Source organism: Aptenodytes patagonicus, chromosome 7 (assembly GCF_965638725.1).
Source record: "Aptenodytes patagonicus chromosome 7, bAptPat1.pri.cur, whole genome shotgun sequence".
In the NCBI taxonomy this organism is placed as follows: Eukaryota; Metazoa; Chordata; class Aves; order Sphenisciformes; family Spheniscidae; genus Aptenodytes; species Aptenodytes patagonicus.
In genome coordinates this window covers 31,691,974-31,716,453 of record NC_134955.1, presented here as the reverse complement: position 1 = coordinate 31,716,453, position 24,480 = coordinate 31,691,974, and the positions used below count along the sequence as shown (strand labels likewise).

Genomic DNA, 24,480 nt, shown 5'->3' with positions numbered 1-24,480 from the left:
TAATGATGAATTACAGTCATAGGGCATCCTGTAACAACAAGTGTCTTGGGCGTCGGCGGCTTTCACTCCATGCATTCACAAAGTTCCTGAGCACTGTACTAGGAATGCGATGGGAGATCTGTCAGTCTATCTTTGCCTTCACTGGTTCCAAATAATCCCTTATCTTCCAGCCCTTGGATCTATGTAAGTACTTTTGAAATTAGGAGCTTTTAAACATCTAGGATCATCAGTATTTGTTTTGTGGGATGTATTTGCTTGTTTTTAAACTTGTGCTATCACATGCTACTTGGAATTTTAATATCCTGGCATGAGCTGTCAATTAGCTTCCTTGAGCAGAGAACTCCTTTCAGCGGTACCCATTGACTTTCAGGGAGGTATGGCAGCTGGCTTTCTCTAAACTATGGAGGGGGAAAAATGAAGAGATACATCAGACTATTTTGGGGGGAAAAAAAAGTGAAATACATTATGCTAACTTTCATTGCCTTCAACTCAATTTCACCTAGCTAGTAGGTTATTTTAGAAGGGCTGCAATATATGTATAATTGGGCTAAAATTTCCCCTTTCCTAACCTGGACTAACAGTTTTCATTTCACATTTTTTTCTTTTTTTAAAGAATCTCTTTATCCAGTGTAATAACTTCTTTTCTTTTGGGATTTCCCTGTGTCCTGGTTTCAGCAGGGATAGAGTTAATTCCCTTCTTAGTAGCTGGTACAGTGCTGTGTTTTGGATTTAGGGTGAGAACAATGTTGGTAACACACCAATGTTTTAGTTGTTGCTAGGTAGTGCTTACACTAGACAAGGACTTTTCAGCTTCCCATGCTCTGCCGACTGAGAAGGCTGGGGGTGCCCAAGGAGCTGGGAGGGGGCACAGCCAGGACAGCTGACCCAAACTGGCCCAAGGGACATTCCATACCATGTGACGTCATGCTCAGTACATAAACTGGGGAAAGCTGGCCGGGGGGGCCGCTGCTCGGGGACTGGCTGGGCATCGGTCAGCGGGTGGTGAGCAATTGCATTGTGCATCACTTGCTTTATATATTCTTTTATTATTATTGTTGTTATTATTGTTACTATTTTATTTCAATTATTAAACTGTTTTTATCTCAACCCACGAGTTTTTTCTCACTTGTGCTCTTCCAATTCCCTCCCCCATTCCATCGGGGGGGGAGTGAGCGAGCGGCTGTGTGGTGCTTAGTTGCTGGCTGAGGTTAAACCACGACACCCTGCTACTGGGATTTCTATAGATGTAATGACAGTAATGACAAACTTTGGTACACAGTAGACCAATCTGTATGTTAGTAGATGTAGACCCATCCTATCTGGAACATTTGCTCGTGCATAATGATAATTCTGACGTATCCAGACTGTGACAGAAGTATGTAAGCAAGGGAGAGAAAGTGGGGAAAATTCCAAAAGTTTGTTTTGTGCGGTGTTGAAAATCGGGGATTTCACAAGAATGAGTAAAATACATCCAGCCAAAGAAGTATCAGCATTTCTGGAGCTGTCACCAGTCTGTGGTTTGTTCTATTGTCTTACTAGTTTCCCTACCTTTTTTTTCCCCACCAGTGAAAATAACTGTAAGACTGTAATATGTCAAAGCTACACTTGCGATGTCATTTCTTTGAAGACTTGCCTAGCTAGCTGCCGGCATAGATTTTGTTGTAACATTGGATTTGCCGCAGTTTGTGTTTTGAACATCAATGTTGGGGTCGTTCATGCCTGAGACAGTGGAGATGTGATTGGCTTTGCCGAGGTTCTTAATGATATTGATGTTGTATTTGGCAGTTTCCACAAAGCTGTTTTCTAGTAACCAACCATCTGATTCACCCTCCAAATCTCCTAGCAGAAGGACATTCTTCATTGCTGTTTGTAGGTACTGGACACCAATAAGTACAGAGAGCTGTAAGAAACAGTTAATGGTTAAACAGGGAGTTTAAATTACAGCCTCAATCCTACCACTAAGTCAGCTTTCCGACTTGTGCATTTTCAGGCCTAATAATTAATAGTGAGTAAAGCAGATAAATTCTTTATCCCAGCAATATATCTAACCACTCTCCCAATTAATTACGTTTTTTAGAAAGAAAAATACCAGGGAGAGATTGGTTGATTCTCTCTCCATTCTTCAGGTAGCATTCCCACTTGCATGTTATTAGCACATAAATACCTAGAATTACTTGGGAACACTGCAGCCTCAGAGACTACAACTAATTGATGTAGAATGGATGATCAATTAATGGAACCATCAGTCACTGGGAAAAAAAATTTAAATTGTAGTCTGTTACTTTCTATGGATTTTTTTTTTCCACTGACCTTGATTAAAGCGGTATTTCCTCCAAGGAGTTTAATCATTCATATGTAAGCCATATGTGTCCTACATGCCAATGCATTAAAATTAAGAAGGATGGCCTATAGTTAGAGGCTCAACTATAAGTTTAGGAAAAAAGCCCCATTTTCATAGTTCTGTTGGGATTGAGATCAGTGTGCCCAGCTTGCCAGCATTTAAGGGAGCACGGAGAGCTGGCTCACAGCTTTTTCATGTGCTGCCAAAGGCCCATTGTTTCTGGCACCACCACCCCATCTAGCACTGCTTGAGGACTGTTGTGAATGATTTTAATTATAGTGCTAATATTTATACAATAGAGCAATAATCAGAAAACTAAAACTTTATAAAGAGGGAAGAAAACCGTATTTTAGCCTATGCCATTGGGGGGTCCTTTACCTGTGGATGACAACATCCAGGCAACTTTCTTTACAGACACCAGCAGAAAGACTGCATCTTTGCAGGTGTCTATGCTTGCCTGTGATATGCTTATTTTGACTGCATTCTAAGCAGCCTAATCTACATCTAAAAAGGTACGCCATGTTTGCAAGTACTGTCTATATGGTGAAGCTACGTAATGTAAAAAGGAGGCTTTGAGATATTAATCCTTATGCTCAATTTTTACTATAAATAAAATTAACGTATTCAGCCAAAGGCCTGCTCACATTTTGTATGCTCTTTGTTAAAACTGGCTTAAAGCAATCCTCAGACCTTCTCACCTAATTTCCTTGCAGTTGTGTCACTGCATGTATCATCCTGTATCTGATCCCATAAATGCTTCAGGAAGGGAATATGCCATAGTCTGTTGAAAAAGCTCTGTAAATATACAGAATTATATATATCATTTCTAATAGTTCTCATCTTCAGTGAGATTTGCTTCTGCTCTGGGGACTTTGAGAAAGCTGTCTGTACTAAAGGAAGTCCTGCAACATTCCTGAAGTGCTTGTGGACTTTATGTTAGATACTGCGGCACTTCTCGTATGTTACACCGTAGTTGTTTCCCATCCTAGAGAGCAGGAAGTCTCTGATTAATCTGACACAGACCATTTTTATGAGACTTACCTCAAACAACCAAATAAACAATGCTGTGATACCAATGGATCTCATAATAGCTGTGTAGTAATCCAGCAGGGCCTCTCTGCACCCCTTCACCCAGATATTGAGCTCCTCTGTCAGAAAATCGTAGTTGTAGTGAGCGCTGCTGTTTGTCAGCTGGTACTGGATACAGGGCCGTGGGGAGCTTGGGTTGCAGCAGCTGAAGGGTACTCCATCCACCAAGAACTTTCCATCAACGTTGCTCTTTAGACGGCTGCAACAGGACAGAAATTTTGGGCATTACAAATCTGCGATCAGCAGCAGATAGTGTCTGTGATTTCTATAAAAGGATATAACGCAAGTCTGCTGCGATGTCGGCCTCTCCAATGTAACAAAAGGAAAATGGGAATGTATTTCCAACTGGAAAAGTTGCTTACTGCAGGAAAACTAAATTTCTCATTTGCTGTATTTCTTAAGTGTGGTATCAGCACAGTATCTCACGTGGTTCTTGGTACTGTGCGTGCAAGATGTGGATTCAGTGTTCACGGAGATGTTGCTTTTTTAGGTATCTTTGCGCTGAAAATACTAAAGAATTTCTAAACTTGTTTATCTTGGTGGAACTCTAATGGAAGTTATGGCCCTAGAAATCCTGTGTTTCACTACTTTTGGATTGATTTTCAAAACAAGCATTCCTTAAGAGAGAACCTAATACAAGCTTTGCGTGCCACAGGAACCACTGGGAATTATCCGCTGGCATTTCACCATTGTACCCATGTGCAATGGCTGGTTCGGCACAAGTTTTGAGACTAATTCACAAGGGAGTTTCTACTTCTTGTGACTATACTTATTGTAACTTTTGAAACTGTTTGTATTTATTGCTAAAAATTATTCCTTTCTCTCCTCTATAAGATCAGGAAAAAAAGCAAGTGGGAAAAGAAGAAAGGTAAAGAAATAGGAGGGAGAAAAAAATCATGGGATGGAAAGAGAACACAGCCTCAGATAAATCAAGAGTTTCTGAAGCAGTTAAATGAATCCTTGACATCCATTTTCCTTGTATTACCTGCTCTTTAGCTAGCGCTAGTGTGTCCTTGTGAGGACTTCTGTTTCCAAGCAGGCTCTGCAGAGAAATAGATTTTTCCAGAAATTGGAGAGTATAGAAGGTGTTGAGAAGTGCTCTCACACTTTGGGGAAGTAGCCTCTAAGCATGTATCTGTTTTCATGCTCATTGCAAAAGGATTATTTCCTGAGACAGCCCCCCAGGTGAGAACCATGGCCTGTTTTAATGAAGCCCATGCCCTTTAGCCTTTGTTAGGGAGCCAGAATACATGAAAGACAACTTTCTCTTAGATATCCAGCTTTTACCATTTGCTAATAGTAGAATCTTTAGTATTTTCCAAAACTTATCCTCATTTATTAATGTTTATAAACCGTATTTTCCTGTTCCACTACAGCTGATCTAAACTAAAGGGAAGGAATTCATCACAAGAAGCTCATCAGGTGTACAGAAGAAGCAGAAACTGTGGTCCAGTGTTCTTCTGGCATTTTGGGACTATATGTATCCTTCAAAAGAAACATAAGCTGCTAGGAAGCCCAGTATTTGTGGCTGTGCTGGGATGGCAGAATAATTGCCTTCTTTTTATTGCTGTGGGCCTGCTAAATACAACCGCCTTCCTTTTTTTTGTGTGTGTGTGTGGGTGGTGGTGGTGTGTTTTGTTTTGTTTAGCATTCTGTCAAAAATGTCCTCCTCGAAGATCTTTCCAAGTAAGTCAGGAAGTTCATCTGCCATTTCCCACGTAGGAGGGGGTTAGGCATGAATTCCTCTCCATTTTAAAGTTTAGCTCTTCACTTTGTGGCCATCATATTCCTGGTAACGGCAACAGAACGAAACCAATGCAAAAGAACCCAAATAATCCACTGAAACCAGACTTAGGTGTGCAAGCCGTGTAACTGGCATAGGCAAAACCACTCACTGGGAGGGAAACAGGGAAGGGAGCCAGAGAGGTACAAAACGGAAGGCTCGATTGTGGGAGGAGAAAAGAAACCTCACAGAGGGAGGAGGGGAAGGCCGGCACATAGTGAAAGAGAAGCTTTTACCTGGGCCAGCAAAATGCCCTGTATATTTCAGTGACATGACCCAAATATAGTACAGCATCTAAAACAGTTAAAATACAATCTCTTAAACTAGGTGTTAAGCTTTTCTTTTGATCCCAAGCATCAATTTAATTATTTTTTTTCCTTCCTGCCACATGTTATAAAGAGGAATCTTCTTTCTACTGCCAACAATAGCAGTTTCCAGACTTGGGTTATGTCCCCCTGCCATCGTGTTTCCCCTACTAGTGGCAAACTGAAGAATGATGTATCTTGGCACTGTTAGAAGGGAAGACCTCGGTAATAGCTGAGGGAGAGAGACATTCGCTGCTATTTGTTGTTGCAATTCAAAGTTGTTGTGGTATTGTAAAGCAAAACTTGCTTTTGAGACTATAAAAACATTATTTTTACCCAACCAAAGCAACGATAGGATTGTACCGCTGTAACCTGCCTCATCCTCCTACCGTTCCCATTGATTCTCTCCATTTCTTGTCACATGGTGGTGTTGGCAATGGAGATACAGAAGAGGGGGGAGGGAAGAGGGTTATGAAGGAAGGTGTAAAGTTCAGTTTTGCAAAGGTTACATGTGAGTTGACAGTGTGTCAGTTCTCAACTGCTTTGCCTCTTAATCTACCAAGTACTAACTGACATACAGTACAAGATGAAACCAAGAAAAATATTTGGTTCCTTCTCCATCCTTTCTGAACATTACCAGCTGGACTCTGCTTCTAACAATTTCGTATCAAATGTTTCACTACCAGATTTTTGGAAATCATAGTGTAATTTGGTTATACAGCACCAACTTGGATTCTAGCAATCAAGATGGAATTATCCAACTTATATGCAGTAAAAGAAATTCTGCAGTGTAATTACTTCCCTCACACACATTTCACTGGCATCTTCTGCCTACATGGGGCAAAAATTAACTGACAGTGTATTGTCAAAATAATGGCAGAGCACAGGTGATCTTGCAGAAGAAAACAGAGTTTAGCTAAGACCCTGGGTAAAACATTACTGTTTCTGCATGTCTCACAGAAATAAAAGGCAGTATATTTTACTTTTGTCCCCACAGTAAGATACTGCTCTTAAGTTCCTGTGGACCATCTTTGTTGTCATGTCACTTTTCAGTGTAGAACCAGGATTTAAAACACCTCTTGGGCCAGTCTGCTTTGTGTCACTGTTGCTGTCCAACTTCTCTCTCGAGAACACTTGTTCTAAAGCTTGCTTTATTTCCACAGCCAACTGCCTTATGCATGCTGACGCCCTCTTGTCTGTATTCGCCTAGGTCCTGTCCTCCGGTATATTTGCAGCTCTGTATATATGCTTTGCTATAATGGCGGTTTCAAGTTGCAAATTCTGTGAAAATAAGATCTTTGGCCTTCCTTCATCTGGGTTTATTGTCACTGATTTTTGCGTGCAGCAAAACAGAACACTTGACAAATGCCAGTCAAGCTTTTTGTGTTTGTCTTTCCCAGGAATATATAGCTACTTCGCCCTCATCAGTGAAGACTTTTTTTCAGCTTTAGAAGAATTATTACATATTGGATTGTCTACTTTTTAAATTTTTTTATTGTTACCTTTGCTATTGTCTGTAAGAATTACCAGACTCTTCTTTTTGAGCATATAACTTCACAGTTGCTACATCATGTGAACATCACCACCACCAAAAAAATTCAAGGGTTTTTCTCCTCCTTTTTTATGCAGTGTATGTGGTGGTGGCAGTTTCTCACATATGAATGTATAGATTTGAACCTGGATTTGCAAAGTCTTGAAGGAGAAAGATTGTTCAGTGTTTAGGATTGACTGTGCAATGTATTGACAGTACAATCCTTTTTTCTTTCCACCGTCAGCTCACTATAATTGAAATTTTGAGGTAGCTAATTCACACATTAAAAAAGGAAAGGTACATCTTTGCTTTGCTTAGCTTCCCTAAAATGTTAGCAAAAGGCAACTTTGTGCATGTAGTTAGCATATTTTGTGAGTAATGTGGTCATTCTACAGTTTTTTGATTGAGACAAAAGTCCAGCAGAAATTAGTATCTACTTGGCCTTGTGAGGTGTATGCTAGAACCCCAGAATGATTAAATATAAATAGAAGGATGATTTTTGGCTTGAGTACTTCAGTATTTTTGTTTTTTAGAGGGAGCATATGGTCTAGACAAAGTGTTATTCCCACTGTTATCCACTAAAGGTTACTACATTAGTTAAACCACGAGGGTATTTGTGAACATGCCTATGACCAAAGAAATGTTACGTCTTCTTGAGTTAGACCCATTACCAGAGTTATTTGGAATGACCTTTGAGAGAAGCCTTCTAGCCGCAAGATGCTGTTTTAATAAGGAGGAAAAACACTGCCAGAATTTTTGGCTGATGGCAGAGAACAAGCAGTTTTGCCATATTCTCTTTAATGTCAATGCATCTCAAGATCTTTTGACACTACTGTTACTTACTTTCTGTTCAATACAAATTCTTCTTGAACGAGGCTTTTTCCTAGAATTTTTTGTTATGACTAGTAAATACTTACTCCAGAACTTCCTTGGAAGCCATATTCAGATAACGAGCAGATACCCACTGAATTTCAAACCAGTCTCTAAAGCCATTGTTTCCACAGCATTGGAATCCAATTTGTAACAAATCTACTGTTTTCTTTAAGAAACATCGTCCAGGTATGTCCGTGTCCTTATAGAACTTAATAGCATCCCTCAATCCCAGGTAGAGAGACTCTTCCAGCTCGTTCCTCATGGTATAGCACATGAGAGCACCCACCAGGATGCAGAAGGTAAAACAGAAGGTACATACGATGTATGGGAGCATAACTAGTTTCCATCGAGAGAACTTGTTGGCATCTGAGCAGTCATAGCAGATTTTGCCACCCAGAAAGTTGATGATACATGCTATGACTCCTACGGAGATCAGCATGTTGGGGACAGAGTTAACATCCCCTTTTGCCATCACTTCGTTGCGCTTCTTGATCTCTATTTTCAGAAAGAGGCCAAGACTGAAGAGAATGATCCCGCTCACCACAGAAACCCAGTTGAGGATCCATAAGATCTGAGCCAATTTGTCCCTCTTAGTTTTGGTGAATTTTACTTTGAGGACAGCCATAGTCGGATCAGCATTAGGAAGAGAAGCGTAGGTCAAGGAAAGCTCGTAAACTGATTAGGAGCGTGTATCGAAGGCATGCAATAGACATCTGGAGAGAGAGAGAGAGATAGAGAGAGATTACTGTCTGTTTGACTGGGTATTTATAGAGACTACAGAAAACTTCCTGTACAGCCTCATGCACACTGAGACCTGCCAAGGGAGTGCCCCAATGAAATCTGTTGCTTAAATTTCATACAATATGAATCGCTTAAGAAAATAATTCTAAGGACCGACTAGAGCAATTAAAAATAAGTGAACAGTAGAACCAATGAACTCTGGATTCCTATGGATTTTTGTCTTGAGAGCAATTTTCTGTGCAGATTTTCTGATGTCTAGAAGTGCGCTGATCTGCTGTCTTTCCCTCCAGGAGACTCATGGTGCCCTTCCCTTCTACTGATTGCCCATATTTTCTTGAAGATTCTAGGAATTTATAATTCTTAGATTACTGTGTCATGGTCAGATTTGTGTTCAAAAGTTGCTAAGTAGGACAAACAAGTACATATATACAGCATAATCACGTAAGCCTTTTTTCCATATGGAAAAAACATGAAAATAGCACCAGAAACACAGTATGCTATAGGTGGTTTTAGGCATTTCATTGATTATGTGCAGTAAAACATGAGTTTGCTACCAAAAAGCAGTCATTCCTACACTTATACTAATAAGATATGATCACTCTGGCAAAAAATGAAGGGGGAACTGACTGTAGTTACCCACACACAAAAAATGTTCAACAAATAGTTGAACTATGAATGACTGTGTTAGTTTTCTAGAAAATATTATCAACATTTTATTATATTTTAAGTGCTACAGCCTGGATATATTACTGATGAACAAACCATCCTCCACAGTATTTGTCCTGGTTTTGGCTGGAATAGAGTTAATTTCCTTCCTAGTAGCTGGTACAGTGCTGTGTTTTGGATTTAGGGTGAGACCAATGTTGATAACACACCGATGTTTTAGTTGTTGCTAGGTAGTGCTTACACTAGTCAAGGACTTTTCAGCTTCCCATGCTCTACTGACTGAGAAGGCTGGGGGTGCACAAGAAGCTGGGAGGGGGCACAGCCAAACTGGCCAAAGGGACATTCCATACTATGTGACGTCATGTTCAGCATATAAAGCTGGGGGAAGAAGAAGGAAGGGGGGGACGTTTGGAGTGATGGCGTTTGTCTTCCCAAGTAACCGTTACGCGTGACGGAGCCCTGCTTTCCTGGGGATGGCTGAACACCTGCCTGCCGATGGGAAGGAGTGAATGAATTCCTTGTTTTGCTTTGCTGGCATGCACGGCTTTTGCTTTACCTGTTAAACTGTCTTTATTTCAACCCACGAGTTTTTTCACTTTTACCCTTCTGATTCTCTCCCCCATCCCACCGGGGGGGAGTGAGCGAGCGGCTGTGTGGTGCTTAGTTGCCGGCTGAGGTTAAACCACAACAGTATTTTTCCACTTGGTCTGGCATAAAAGCACTACCATTTTTATGTGAAGTAACATATCACCCTACAAAAAAAGCAGAACATCTTCATACCTTAAGAAAAAAAACAGCAGTTTAAGATGCTCTATTTCTTTCTCTACCTGATTGTTCTTCCTTCCTTTCTGAAAGTTCTTACTAAAAAACAGTTTTTGGAATAGCATGATGTATTAGATGAAGCCTATTTAATCCTTAGGGAATCACCATTACTGTCTTAACTTCTGCTCCTGCAGCTAAAGTTGCTTGTTCTTTCCCTTTGTCCTGAGAACTGTGACAATCGTGCCTTATTCCAACCCTCCTACCACCTGTAGACTGGATTTCTTTCTGAGTCCCCCATATTCCAGTCAGAATCCTAAACTTCATTCCTGGTTGCACTTTCTGCAATAACCTTGACTTCTTCACCACCCATTGGAACCGCTTCCATTCTTCTGTCTGAAGAAGACTCTGCAGCCCTAAGGGACACCACAATATTTTTTTGAAGGGGAGCTATTTGCAAAAAGACAGAAAACTATTCATGTGTTCAGTAATTTATATCTTGTATATTTTTTTAGCTTGTTTTTGATACACCTGCTCTTATGTTATTAACAGTCCTTTAATAACTTTCCCATGTGATCTACAGACTCTTATTTTTCTCTCTAAAGATCACAATGATGGGCATAAAATATATTCAGAGCGACTTCCCCCGGCCCCCAAGTTTAAAATCTGATGTTTCAGAGTTTCACAGCTGAAGGAGGACTTCTGTGTTTCAAGTTCTGTCTTCTTTTCCCCAGCTATTAGTGGATCTAAGAAAAGATAACATCTTTCCTAGCACTTTTAACCTTGCTTCTCCACAACACTATTACTAACTTCTCCTTTGCACCTCTCCAGTAATATCACAATCACAGGCAGAAAGCAGCTAATAACATCTGAGATCTAAAACCTGTTAGAGCTGGAGACAATGTGTTTTCTGTGTATGTGATGTGGATGTAGAACTATGCTGCAGTACCTCAGGATCAAACCGTGAACTTTTACCCTTCTTCAGCGCTCCCAATGCTTTGTGATTGCCTTTCCTCAACACGTGCGAGATATGTGGAGCTCTTCTTTCTTTCCTCCCCACAAAACCTGCTCTCAGCACGGTCTTGTACTAATTCAGTAATTTTTGCTAGAGTGATTTTATACTACACAGCTCTGTATTTATGTGATTATACAGTCATCTAATTCCACTAATACAATGGCATTTATAAACAGTAAAACATAATCCTGTAAATTTGGGGAAATAGAGAAGTATAAGCAGCTTTATTCACGTGTAATTGTTTTTAAGCTAGTGGGCTCTACTACTTAACTTCATCTGAATAAAACTGGTATCAGCTAAAACGGCATGAAAACTACCTGCAGACAAGCTGTAGAGAAGTAGGGCTACACCTACCCACTAAAGGATCCACAGCTGCAATGAAGCTTAACATTGGGTAAGCAGATTGTTGTAGAGTACAGTTTAAAAAGGTAATGGTATCCCAGCGTCTTCATCTGCATATGTCGGAAGGAATCAATTCTATTTGTACAGCCGAGGAATAGGTTGTTCCATTCATATTAGGATATGGTTTAGATAGCTTCATGCATATGAATAGCAAAACATTTTAATGCCTGTGAGATCTAATTCACTCGTGTTGCATTTATTTTCTCCTGCATTAAGAGAGGAAACTAATTCTCCTCAAAACTATTCATCTCTGTGTATCTTTTCTACAATACAGAGAATAGTGTGCTAAATGCACAGTATTTTTCCTTACCGGTCTTATTTCCAAAGGTGTTGAGGCCAGCAGCTCTCTGACTTTAAAAACAGGGTCCTGATTTTAATGATTGTTAAGGCTGATTATCAGTTATGGTTGAATATTGATTGTGACCGTATTGTGGTAATCATATCGATTATCATGATGAAATACTGATTATTGATAGACACCTCTGTACAAACAAGTCCAGAGAACAGTCATTTATAAAATGACAACACTTTCTTCACACCATTCTTCTACGGTATCCTTCAGACCTCATTTAAAAGGATCATGCTTTGCTGGCACAGAATTAAGCCTCCGTATGAATTCAGCTGACAGCCTGTCTGCTAAGCCTGGAGACAGTATCTTTGATTGCTTCACCAGTTAAGCAGTTCATGACTTGAACTTAAATAGCTGTAGGTGGCTGCTGCAAATAGGTTTATTTGCCCCCGATACTCAGGTTTCAGAGCTCACAATAGAGAGAATCTGTTGTGAAATTTCCTAGCTGCTGATAAGCAGTTCACGTTCAATGGCCAGTGTATATGAATGCATCACTCACTGTTCATTTCTATGAAATACGTGTATGTATTTGCAAAATGCCTCTGAATTGTTAGGCACGCATATAGTTACTGTGTCACTGAGAACACCCTACTTGCCGATCATCTTTTGCTTTAACATTTGAACAAAAGTTGTAAACAGTTCTACCTTTACTTAAAATGCATCTACTCAAGAGGCATTGTTGATTTTGGAAGATGTAAATTTAAGACTTTCTGTCATATTCTAGCCATAAAGAAATTTGGAGCTGAATTCCATAAGCAGGGATACATTCAATCTCGTGTAGCTATTCTGATATAGCTCCCTCCCCCATTTTCAGATGCCTAAAGTTAAAAAAATGAAAAATTTATGTGCAAAAGCAACTCTCCTAGTAAGTCCTTGCCTCCAGTAATTCTCATATGGTATTTCCAGCTTCCTTGGTGCAATTTTAGTATTGTTATAAGACCAGATTTCGCGGAATATTCACATTCATCTAACAGAGGTACCCATGCCACAGTCCTCCAGTGGTATAAGATCTGCTATTTCATATGAGCCATACTGCCAGAGGAAAGGGGGGGAACAACTGGTTGGTGTAGTGCAGTGACCACTCGTTGGCTGACCCTGGCTGTCACTGATATACCTGGGATTGCACTAAGGATCTTTGGGACAACTGTGCTTCTTGTGAAACTTTCAGTGCATCAAGTCTAGGACAAAAGAACGACTTACCTACTCTGTTCCTGACAAATCAGTCTATGGGAAACACTAGGCAGAAGCTCTAGTGTTCCCAGCTTCTACGTGGATATTTCTCTTGAGATTATTTTTTCCTACGCTAACAGTTTACTGAATTTATTTTAGGTAATGAAAAGACCCTCTTCCCATCATAATGAATTTTGTAAATACACCATAACATTATTCTTTCCCTAACTGTTCAATGAAGTATTGAATATATTCATTAGCGTAAGATGTATTGCAACATGCATACTGCCCCGTAGTAACATTTTTTGAGCACCATGAAGAAATTTCTTCCAGCTGAAAGAACTGAAGTGCAGTTATGAGCTAAAAGCGTCATTGTCTTGCTCTGCAATATGTATCTTTTCTTGTCCAAGTTATATTTGCTAGTGGGCTACTGTAAAACCACAAATGCTCCTAGTAGGTCGGTGGAACTAACACCTCTATCAAAGTTCTTAGAAACACACCTCACCATTGGACATGAGCCACTCCAGAGTTATGAAGCATATACACACAGACATTTTTTCCCCAGCTATGGGAGAGGAAGCTGGATTTTATTCTGTTAAGGGGGAAAAGATTTCTTTCAATAGAGAAGCCCGATAAATGTGGAACTCTCTTCCATATTATCAATACTGTTCTCAAGCTTTCTTTGTCTAACTCACTTCAAACACAGCTTCCTTCAGCATACTCTAGCTTTTTGCTTTCAAGATGCCACTTACCTGTTCCTTTGTTATCAAATTCCCCTAAGTACATAGAACAAGACATAGCACAGTTATTTATTTGTTTATAAAATTTACTTATTAGATGCACATTGTCCAAAGAAATTTGGCTTGCAATTTTGTCATAAACAAACCGCATCTTATCTCACCAATTTTACTAAAATCTGCCATTTTAGCTAAACACACATTCCTATCTGTGACTCTATTGTAAAAGAAACCACTAACCTGCTTCAGAGGACTGAACAAGATCTCAAAACTGGTAGCTTGCTGAGTACAGGGGAGAAAATACCTGGATCAGGCATCCTGAGGAAGAGTGAAGTACTGATTTCTGGATGTCTGTGTAGTTCTTTTGTCTTTACACTGACTCACCAATGGAGATGGAGAAAAAGACTTCAAGTCTCCTGCCTGTGCTAATCTCTCTCTCATCTCTAATCGTAGCTAAGAGATTTATTTCAAGGTTCTTATGCTACCAGGTTAAATCCTGCAAAACAGGCCAATTAACTGAGCGTGAACTGAGATCTCACTAACAAAATGGATTTATAGTAACTTCTTTTACCTTTTTATCCCCCAGAGGTTTGGCCTAGTAAGCAACAGAGACTGTTTCTTCAGTACCTGCTAATGACTTCATTAGTTCTTGATTTGTTCTTAACAATAAATATGGGCCGGAGAGAGAGAAGAATGAGAATAATGAAACACTGTGCTTCTGTGGGAAGGGAAAATCTATCTTAGGTAATCATCATTTACATTCACTATTATGTGCCTTACCCATCATTCCGTATTTTGTTGTTTGGATGGAATTGTCTGTCCTCTGTGTATTGACTGTGACTGTGTCCAAGAAAGGAGTTCAAGTAACCAAGAGCAATTGGATCATCCTGTATGACTCACAGCAGATTCTGGTTTGGGAAGCTTTCCAGGTTCAAGAACAATCTAGTAGAAGCCTCCGTCCTAGAGTCTTAAAAGCTTTATCCCAAGCCAGAAGCAAAAGCGTCTTGTCCTCTGGCATTTCTGAGCCCAGCATGGAGCAATCTGTGGGATGGACATGGCTGGGTTGAACTGGCAACAGTAGTGGCAACAAGCTGAGTCTGCAGCAATGCTTGATCAAGTTAGCGGTGATGTTAGTACCAGAACTGAATCACTAAGCAGGACTCGGTTTGGTCTATGGGGTCCATAATACATCAGCACAGCAGAGAGAGTTCAGTGAGCACACATGACTGACTGCAAGGGACCCTGCACCAAGGATTGTAATGCATATGAATATTCTCAGAAGCATAAACCGTCCTTGCTCAGCTAATGATGAGCAATAAACCGATACCATTATATTACTGTGATTCTAACTGCGTATTCTGGGAATACGCCTGCTTACCTCGTTTATGGTCTCATGCTTTCATAAAGATAGACACCCCGCTGCATGCATCAGTATTATCACACTTATTATCAGGAAAAGGTGAAAGATTAGTTATCAGTGCAACTCAGTCTATCAAAGTCTTGAGTAAAGCAGAGACTGGAGTATCTAACTACAATATTCTAGGAAGAAAAAACAATTAAGACTTGTTTACTTGCCAGAAGTCATTTCATACATTACTGCGTGGAAGAGGGAGGCTCATAATTGCCAGTGTCACTCTGTGCCTCCACAGGATGAAAAATCCCAAGGACATGTCCCAACGGGATAAAGTCATACAGTGAAATTCTCTCCCTTTTCAGTTTTTCTGATACAACCAAACTCATAACTAATGTTTATGCTGAAAGCTCCATCCAACAATGCATCATCTAGTACCGTATGGCAAACTTGTACAGAGCTGCTTCCTTGACGTGTGGGGGGTCCCTGGAGCCATACAGGCTCAATGCGCCTTTTGCTGGCAACTTCAGTTCAGAAAAATATAATTTACCATAACTTCACCTTTTTAAAGAAAATATCTGAAGTAGGGCTTCCAGCTTTCTATCTTGCTTATGTGCTGATGTATAGCACATCCAGGAAACTTCAGATCAAGAGCATATGTGATACATCTGGGACCTGTTGGACCTACTGCATATGGACCACACAAATGCTTGCATATGATCAAATATACCCCAATTGCATTGAATTAGTCCTATGCACATGGATCACTCATGCTTTGGACTTGCTGTACTTGTGCAGACTACAAGGAGTATGTTAGATCTGTTCCAATGTGTACATTTGTGTAGAGATCAACTCCACAGAGCATATTCAACAGGTATATTCCTTGTGGACAGCACAAGTACACAAATGTACACATTTGCCTGGGATTTTTGAGCTATTGCTCTGGCTGGGATGTGATTTATTAGAAGTCCTGGACAAATGTCTGAAGTCCTTTTCTATGCCCAGAAAAAGTTCACGTGTGAAAACCCCGCACATCTGTGGAACTCCAGACATATGTTATCCCTGAGTATTAGAAAATGTTATTGCCTCAGATACCTACAAGTAGAAAAATGCACCTTCCCTGTTGTTGCTTTGCAATATAAACCTGGTACTTGCATGCATGAAAGCAAGCAAACAGAAGGTGGCAGTGCTGCTGTATGTAGTTTTTTTCTACAATGCAAAGTAAGAAGCTTTCTTTTATTTGTGTTGAGAGATTAGAGGTCACTCACACGGCTAGTGGAAGCTCAGGAATGCATCATTGTAAGAAATAACTTAAATCCGAACTGAATGCTTTTAGAGGTCAATGCTACCTGTATTTTTTGTTCTGTCTCATACTGGGAAATGGTTTCAGCTGCAAAGTTAATATTAAAAGTTGAATTATTCAGAAATTAGTTTTGGTTTATAGCAATCTGTAACTAACCATGATGCACTTTCTTACAGACCTGCTGGGAAGCCTGGACACCAAGACCATAAGGATAGAGTAGCATTTTGTAACTCAGCAGGAGTGGTTGTACATGTGGGTCTGCCATCTACCACTCAGTGGTGTAGAAAGAAAACACACACTTTCCTGCTAACAGTGGAGATTGCTGTGCTGTGGCTTTGGATCTGAAAGAGGTAAATTTAATAAATGTTTGGCCAAATACTTATCTGTTTAGTACCATTCATATTTAAGTCCACAAGCAAGGACAGATGTGTTATGAATTAGCCTAATTAAATAGCTAGTTGGGATGACGCATGCTGCAAAATTTAATTTTACATCTAGTTTCCAAAAATTAATGTTTTATTTTTATATTTGGATGGCTTTCCATTTCATCTTGTATTTAATGCAAATGTTAACTAATGATAAGAGATTTTGGAGTAATAGACTAAAACTGGAGGCACTCAGTAAGTCTGACACAAGCAGGTACTACATGACCTTTCTTTAACATGTCAGTGCTTCAGAGGGAGAGTCCATACTCAGGAAGAGATTCTCACTGATATGTGTTAATGGGGAGAGGGTATGAAAAAGGGAATTCAGACCATCTGCTTTTTTTGGCTTTTGTGAAGTTGTGAACCACATGGTAGATACTGAGAGGGGTAAGTTATTAGGCAAATAGAACCAATGGGGTCTTTGCACAACATTCATCTCTCAATTACATTTTTGAACTTTTAGGAAGTAAATATAGTGGTATCTAGATGATTATGGTTGTTTTAGTTAGATGAAGATACCTAAGTTAAATCACAACGTTTGAAATTCTTATGGAATTGCAGCGTTGGCAGAGGGAATGTCAAAACTCAAAGGCAAGAGGTAATGGGGATAGACAGTAATTTAAAAGAACCCAGTTTGTACATTAGAATGCCACAAAGCTTATTGCAAACTAAGATAATTATGTTTTTACAACTACAGCCATATACTGTACTACAGTTGTACCAGAAGACCCACTGTACTATGTTCCATGCAAAATACAAATACTGTAACTGTAGCTCATTTAATTGCCTGAAGAATGTCACAGATTAAACGAATCAGAGAAAGAAGTATTATAATTTTCATTTTTCAGATGTTTAAAGATTATAACAATACGGATGCTGGAGCCAGTCTCAGGCAAAAAGGAAATTATAGCAGACTTGCATGAACCGCACTGCACATGTACTGCTAGTCTTCAGGGCTCCTGTATATTCCAGGAAACACCATGCAGGTACCTATCAAACTGGCTCTGATTTCAGTCCACAGGAGCTGTACTGTCCATAACCTCTGAGTCACCCACTCCTGACTCATGGTGAGTCATTACAAATGGAAAACTAAGGCACAGAAATAGTGTATTCACCTTAAAATCAGACCAGCAGCCTATGGTAAAGCTGGAAAGTGAACCTGTATTTTAAATTGGTTGGTAACCTAAAACTTCCATCTCGGCTCTAACTTTTTTCTGAAGACTAGAATCCATATTTACGACCTTATTCATAATTAGACCGTGCAGCAATCTTGCTTTTCACCTTCATACCTTATTCACTATGGATCGTATCATCACAAGCCAGTCATCAGGAAGCTTTTTGCAGAATGGAATTACACACGTATTATGAGGGCTCCCAACAAAATTCCCTTTACATAATGAGGTAAAATTTCCTTTTTCTATTCCATATCTCATAGCATCAATACTTTGGTGCACTATACTGCCCATTGACCCTTCTTCCCCTAGCAAAGTAGTCAAACATACACTCACATTTCTCCTCGAACAGACCTCCTATAGACCTCCTATTCTAATCAGGAAGCCTCCCTGTTCTCACCCTATTATAAACCTGATGTTGATGCTGTTTTGCACTCTCTAGACACCATTTGAACTGAATTATATTACTTAGGACATCTTGTAGGGAATCTGAGATTCTTTTAGAAAGAAAAGAGACAGTTACCAAAAAAAAAAAAAAGGGGGGGGACTCACCAAGTTTCTGAAGCTCTCAAATAGACAAAACCCAGCACCTAGACACAGTGCTCTTGGAGCTCTTCTAAAAACCACCAAAGATCCCTCTGTCCCTTCAGCAGTGACTTTATGCTTATTGACATGTGTCTAGAAATCGTGATCTATGAATGAAGACTGAAGTAACTTTCTTAGTGTAGAGAAGACTGATGGTGAGAGCTGAAAATAGCGTTCAAGTAATTTTAAGGTAGTTGCACAGAGGAAGGGAATAAATTCCTTTGGTGACAGGAAGAGGAGAAATAATGGGTGAAATCTTTCTTTTAGTGAGAATAGTGAAACAGCCCATGAAAAAGCTTGATTTCCATCAACAGAGTACTTTTAGAAGAGGTTGACAAATACTGGCCAGAAATGTCGTAGGGACAGTTGGTCCTTCCGTGGAAAAAAGGCTGAACTAGATGTCTCAAGGTCTGTGATTTTTCATTTGCTATGAACTGGATACCTGTTCAAACATCTACAAAACGTTATTAAGTGCTATCCCATCTTTGGTTAATACTTCTTTTACTCATTGACTTTTGCCTGAAATGTGAACTTATAAAATGTGTTTACTTTTCTACTCTTCAGTGAGAGCATTGTTTCCACCTCCATTTATATATTCATTTTTAGTTACAATTTTCAACAAATTCTAGGATTTGGTGGATGTTCATTTACTGACTAACCAAACCTATGAATTTTCCATCTCTTGGGAATAAACACTTATGAAGTCTGTGCATCTTGCTATCTATCCCCCCCTTCTATTTTTTCTTTCTTTTTCTTTCTTCTCTTTTCTGACCACCATTTGATTTCTGACTCTCCAAAAAATTTTCTGGAGCTTTGTCTCCTACTTCTGTGGTCAACTAAGCAGAAACATTATTCAGAACTTCTGACTCATACAGAAATAAATAAATAACCCCAACACCCTGATGTCTAGGCAAAGAAGTTCCAATGAAAGTATTTGAAACCAAGGAGTCTGTACTTCGCAGGATGAATCATCTACTCCCATATGCATTTATTTGAAGAAAATAACAGCAGGGTTCAGAAGGTCTTACACATCGTTAATCATGTCACCCTTTTCCATCAGCAGATATATGCACGTTTGTGTATAGGTGTGGTTTTTAATTTTTAAAGATTCCTTGAAGAAACATTAGATCATTCCTTTCAGACAAAAAACACTGCTGAAAATTCTCACATCTCCCTTATCCCACAAGGAAGAAGAGTTCCAGGAAAGCAAAATTATTTTTCCATGATTATCCATTATGAAGCCTAAGAAAGCAGAAGTTGAAGCACTAGAAAGTTGTGTTCCATCTACAGACAATCCTGGAAGTTCTGATCTAGATCTTCAAACAAGGAAGAAAGATATTGGGAGTTTATATGTGGGCGTATTCTCATTCTCTGTTCTTTTTTAAATAAAAAATCATAAAAGCTAGAGCTGTGTCCAGAAATAGTTTGCTGTCACTTTGATCTTTACAGGCTTGTTTCCGTATTTTTTAAATTCAGACCAGTTCTATTTATTGCCTCATTAGGTGATTTAATACTTATTTTAAATATTGAAGCTATATTAGACATGTAAGAACATATTTACAGGACTGGGAATTATTGTTCATTCAGTCAAACTTACCAGCAAATTGTATTGCTGTGCATATGCCATGCACATACCAGCACAACTGAATTTTTCTCCCTCTTTTTTTTTGTTCACATCTTTCCATAGCAACTACTCGGTTATAATAAAGTTTGGTCAGGTAAGCCTTTGGAATTTGGAGTAATTTCTGATAGTAATCCTCCTGCTCTCCAACTTCAGAGTTCTGGTCTGCAGTACTTTTCTTTTGTCTCCTTGCAGTCTACAGCCAAGTTAGACATTTAGGATTGAACTAAGACAAGACAGTCTGCTTTACTGATTTACTCTGCACCACCTGAGATATTTAAGAAACCTCAGAACAAATGCAGAGGTGTCCATTTGCAGTGGTTTACAGCTGCTGACTAACTTTGCTGAGTAATTTAATTTTCCCTCTATTTTGCAAGTAACAGACTGAAGTTCCTGCTGATATAATCATTCTGACTTCAGAAAAGTTAAACCAGCAGACAATTGTTTCCAGTACTTGTTCTTCTCCATCCCAAGGTAAAATTCACCTCTTGGCAAGATCTGAACCTTTGTTGATGCAAATAATGATTTCCCCCTTCCTGTAATGTTAATCATTTATTTATAAAAGTAACATTTTTGGTATAATTTATGATGAAAATGTTAACTTAATTTCAGTTTAAGTGTTTCTCAGGAATAATAAAAGTTATGTAATAGTTTTAAGAAGAAATATTTAGGTATACTGTTTACAAGTAAAAGGTGCATAAGAGAATTCACCTTCCAGAGAATATTCATAGTAGGAATAGACTCAGAGATCTCCAACAGATTGGCGTTAGAAGCTCCTCGTCTTTCCCCTTTTCTTTCTACGTAAGTACTAGTAAACTAAAATGACTAGATTAATTCACAGCCACATCAGTTAAATGTTTATCTGTGCTGGGCTACCACACTTGAATATGCTTGCAAGAGCTTTCTGGTTTTATAGGAGGACCTAGGATGCTCATTATCATCCCATGCAGATTCAGAGGTGGCTCTTCACTCACATATGTTTGCTATATTGATTCAAAGGCTGCATGATAAACTCCCATACACAAAACATAGTTACATCAGAACATACGAAATACCCTACAGGGTCAGGCCAGTTATCCACCTGGTCCCCTAGTTTGTCTCTAACAGTAGCAAGAGTAGATACTATTTAGAGGCACTTTTTACAGTTAATCCCCCTTTTACTCCCCCTGCATCCAAAACTTGTTGTTAATGGGATGTTATGGAATACCAGATAATTACCACACAAAGCCAGATACAGCCACAAAATACAATTGGTTAAAAGAGAAGAACAAGGTTATAGTTACACTGCAAAAAGAGGCCCATTTTTACACTGAGACAACCAATTAGAACTAACAATGTAAAACCTGAATAAAGGGCATAGGACAGTTTTTGGCTCAGGGTAACTTTTTCCAGGCCCATCAACACTATGCGTCTAAGCTTACCTACTTGTACTACCGCAAAAAACCTAGAGTAGCTAGATTCCATATTTACATAGAGATTTTAATGTGTTGGCGTTTTTGTTTGGTTTTGGTTTGGTTTTTTCTTGTGGTGAAGATATTCTGCAAGTTTGCACTGACAGAGGAAACGCTGGTATCTGTTATATCTACCATCATCTTTGAACCAAAAATAGTAGAACAGAAAGCCCTGAAGAACCTCTTGGTATATTTCTGGAGCAGTGAATTAAAAAAGATTAGATCTTTTCCGTAAAGACCTCCTGCACTTAAGTGGAAACAGATTTTCCTTTTGAGAAGACTCGGTTTTAGTTTATTTTTTTCCCCTGCTTGACTTTTATTTGAACCATTCAGGTTTTGTCTACTTATGAAGAGTCCATGGTAATTTGAAAACTAACAGATCACTATAACTTTAAAACTAACTGATGACCATGGGAAAGGCTATTTGGTCTTTTAAAGCTTGCAGTGTGCATGCCAACTTACAGTATGCTAAGAAGACATGTACTCATGATGTGATTTCCATGATATTGTGCATGACAGCCTGGTTATATTAGATAATGAATCAACTTGTGAAGTTACAAAGTGATGAGAGAAACTATGCCCCTTGGATTAGCAATGATAAACAGGTAAACAGACAAACCAGATAAAGTTTAAGGCCTTTCCATTCTTTCTAATTGAATCAGAACATTTTCCTGAAGAATTGTACACCTCAGGCAATACATCAATTATTTGGGGAACAATAAAGTACTCTTCACGGATGGATTCATATTCATGAGTTCCCCATTACACCTAGCACACAGCAAGTTTTGTTGGCATTACTTAAAATAAGAGGTCGTTAGGGCATTCATCTACCCTCAATTATAATTTGGGAGGAAAAGTACTGTCTACTTCAGAGGGACCGTGAAAAAATTATTTGTTTAGTGGATAAGAAGAGTAGGTATAAAGAGCGGGCCTATCCTAGAATAATTGTCACCTTTGCAATGCCTTTAAGACAGGTTTGGAAAAATCTGTAGCTCCAGTAGAATATTTTCTATCTGAGACTGTAAATTCTATCAAAGGTAAGCAAAACTCATAACTCCATTTTGTAACTGGGGAAAAGATGTACTATTAAAAAAAAAAAAAAAAGAAAAAAGCAACCTTCCCCACCTATTTCAATCAAGGTTGGCTCATTTCCAGTAACAATATGAACATTTCTTCATAATATCAGCTTTCTTATTAACTGCTTCAGTTGTTAGTTAGGACACATCATACACACACACATCCTCTATATATAGAGGAATACATGCTTATCACCAGTGCTTATCCACACCACTATGACGGGTGGCCCACTGTTTGAGGTAGTTCACTTTGTGAATGAAGAAGCATCTGGCTGAAGCTGACACTGAGCAAGTCACAACTGTTTGGGCTCACTGTTAGGTTAGGTTCACAGCTCCCACTGCTGGGTAACTCATTTGTAAACTACAAGCACTAAGATCTTCCTACTCATAAAGCAGCAGTAGGAGATACTGTTTTCTAACCTTACTCTGACTATGATCTCCTTGTGACTAATGAAGAAAGGGCTTAAAGTATTCACACTATCATCATCTTATCTGCCTGACAGTAGGGAAACAAAAGGGTTTTTTTATTTTATGTTATTTTACAGAAACTTCACGAGGGGAAGACTGCAGTGTGTTTACTCACTTCATACAAGCTGCTGCAAGCACAGCAAATCTGTCCTTCCCCCTTCCCACAGAACAGGTCTCTCCTAGCTGCCGGTCTGCCAGATGGATCCATCCTCTGGGTTGACACCGTGGCCTACAAACGCATCCTGTCGGCTGTTGTGCGACAGCACGCCGGCACCCACCAAAGAGCGCCTGCTCCATTGCCTCATGAGGCTGGAGAGTCTTGCCTGCAATAAGAAGTCACCTGTGAGAGCTGAAGCCTTCTCTTCGAAGGGCGTACTGGCCTATGCACGGGATACATCAACCGTTTCCTAGTGCCACAGCGTGGAGCCCACGAGTGACAGCCCTGCTGTGTCATTAGGGCAGCGTTTGCCCCCGCAGGGGACAGAAGCCTCCGAGGCAACGCGAGGGGCCGGCTTCCCCCCCCACGGTCACCCTCCTCCCCCGCCCAAGCCTCTCTTTCCTCAGCCCTCTCGCCCCACCGCGGCACGGCGGAGGCAGGGCAGCGCCCTGGGCCCAGGCAGGCCCCGGGCACCGCTCCCGGGTGCGGGCAGCTTCGCCGATGAGGCCCGAGAATGGCCGAGCCCGGGCCGCTGAGGCGGAGGCCTGTACCGCGGCGAGGACGCAGCTGCCCCCCGCACCAGAGCGGGCGCTGCAGCGGGGGGTGGCCCTGCGGCGGCGAGCACCGTGGGCCAGCCTCGATCCCCGTCACGGGCGCTGCCCGCCGCCCCTTCAGAACCTCGGCGGGAAACGGCTCGTGGCGACCCCGGCCGGCCGGCCCGCCGCCACCGCGGCGGGGGACTACAGTGCCCAGCACGCACCTCGGCCCCGAGGCTGGGCGGGGGTGGCTGTGGCTGGTAGCGGGGCTCATCGGCTCTCAACCAACCCCGCACACGGCGCTGTTTCCAGGTGCGCCCGCCTCCGGTGTCCTAATTGATCACGCTGACAACCAATCGCCCGGAAGGAATCTCCGCGGTTGCCCAATCACCGCTCCGGAAAAAGGGATGCGGGCGGCGCCCTGGAGGACAGCGGACTTGGTGGCGCGGCGGCTGAGGAAGGGCGAGAGCGGCGTAGGCGGCGCGGGCGAGTGCGGCCGGGCTCCGGCCGGGACTGCCGCAGGGATGGCGGCGGCGGCCGCGAGGGGGTTAACCCCTTTGGGGAGGGCCGCGGG

At 40.6% G+C, this 24,480-nt stretch overlaps 1 protein-coding gene across 1 annotated transcript; it reads right to left on the bottom strand.

The window, feature by feature from the left end:
• Positions 1 to 1,633: 1,633 nt before the first annotated feature.
• On the bottom strand, positions 1,634 to 23,432 carry LOC143162834 (photoreceptor outer segment membrane glycoprotein 2). The gene is made up of 4 exons (XM_076343413.1): positions 23,329 to 23,432; positions 7,967 to 8,635; positions 3,383 to 3,629; positions 1,634 to 1,900 (listed from the first exon to the last, which is right to left on the bottom strand). Exons 2-4 carry the CDS (start codon positions 8,545 to 8,547, stop codon positions 1,634 to 1,636), a joined length of 1,095 nt encoding a protein of 364 aa, XP_076199528.1. The 5' UTR covers positions 8,548 to 8,635; positions 23,329 to 23,432.
• Between the last annotated feature and the right edge of the window lie 1,048 nt (positions 23,433 to 24,480).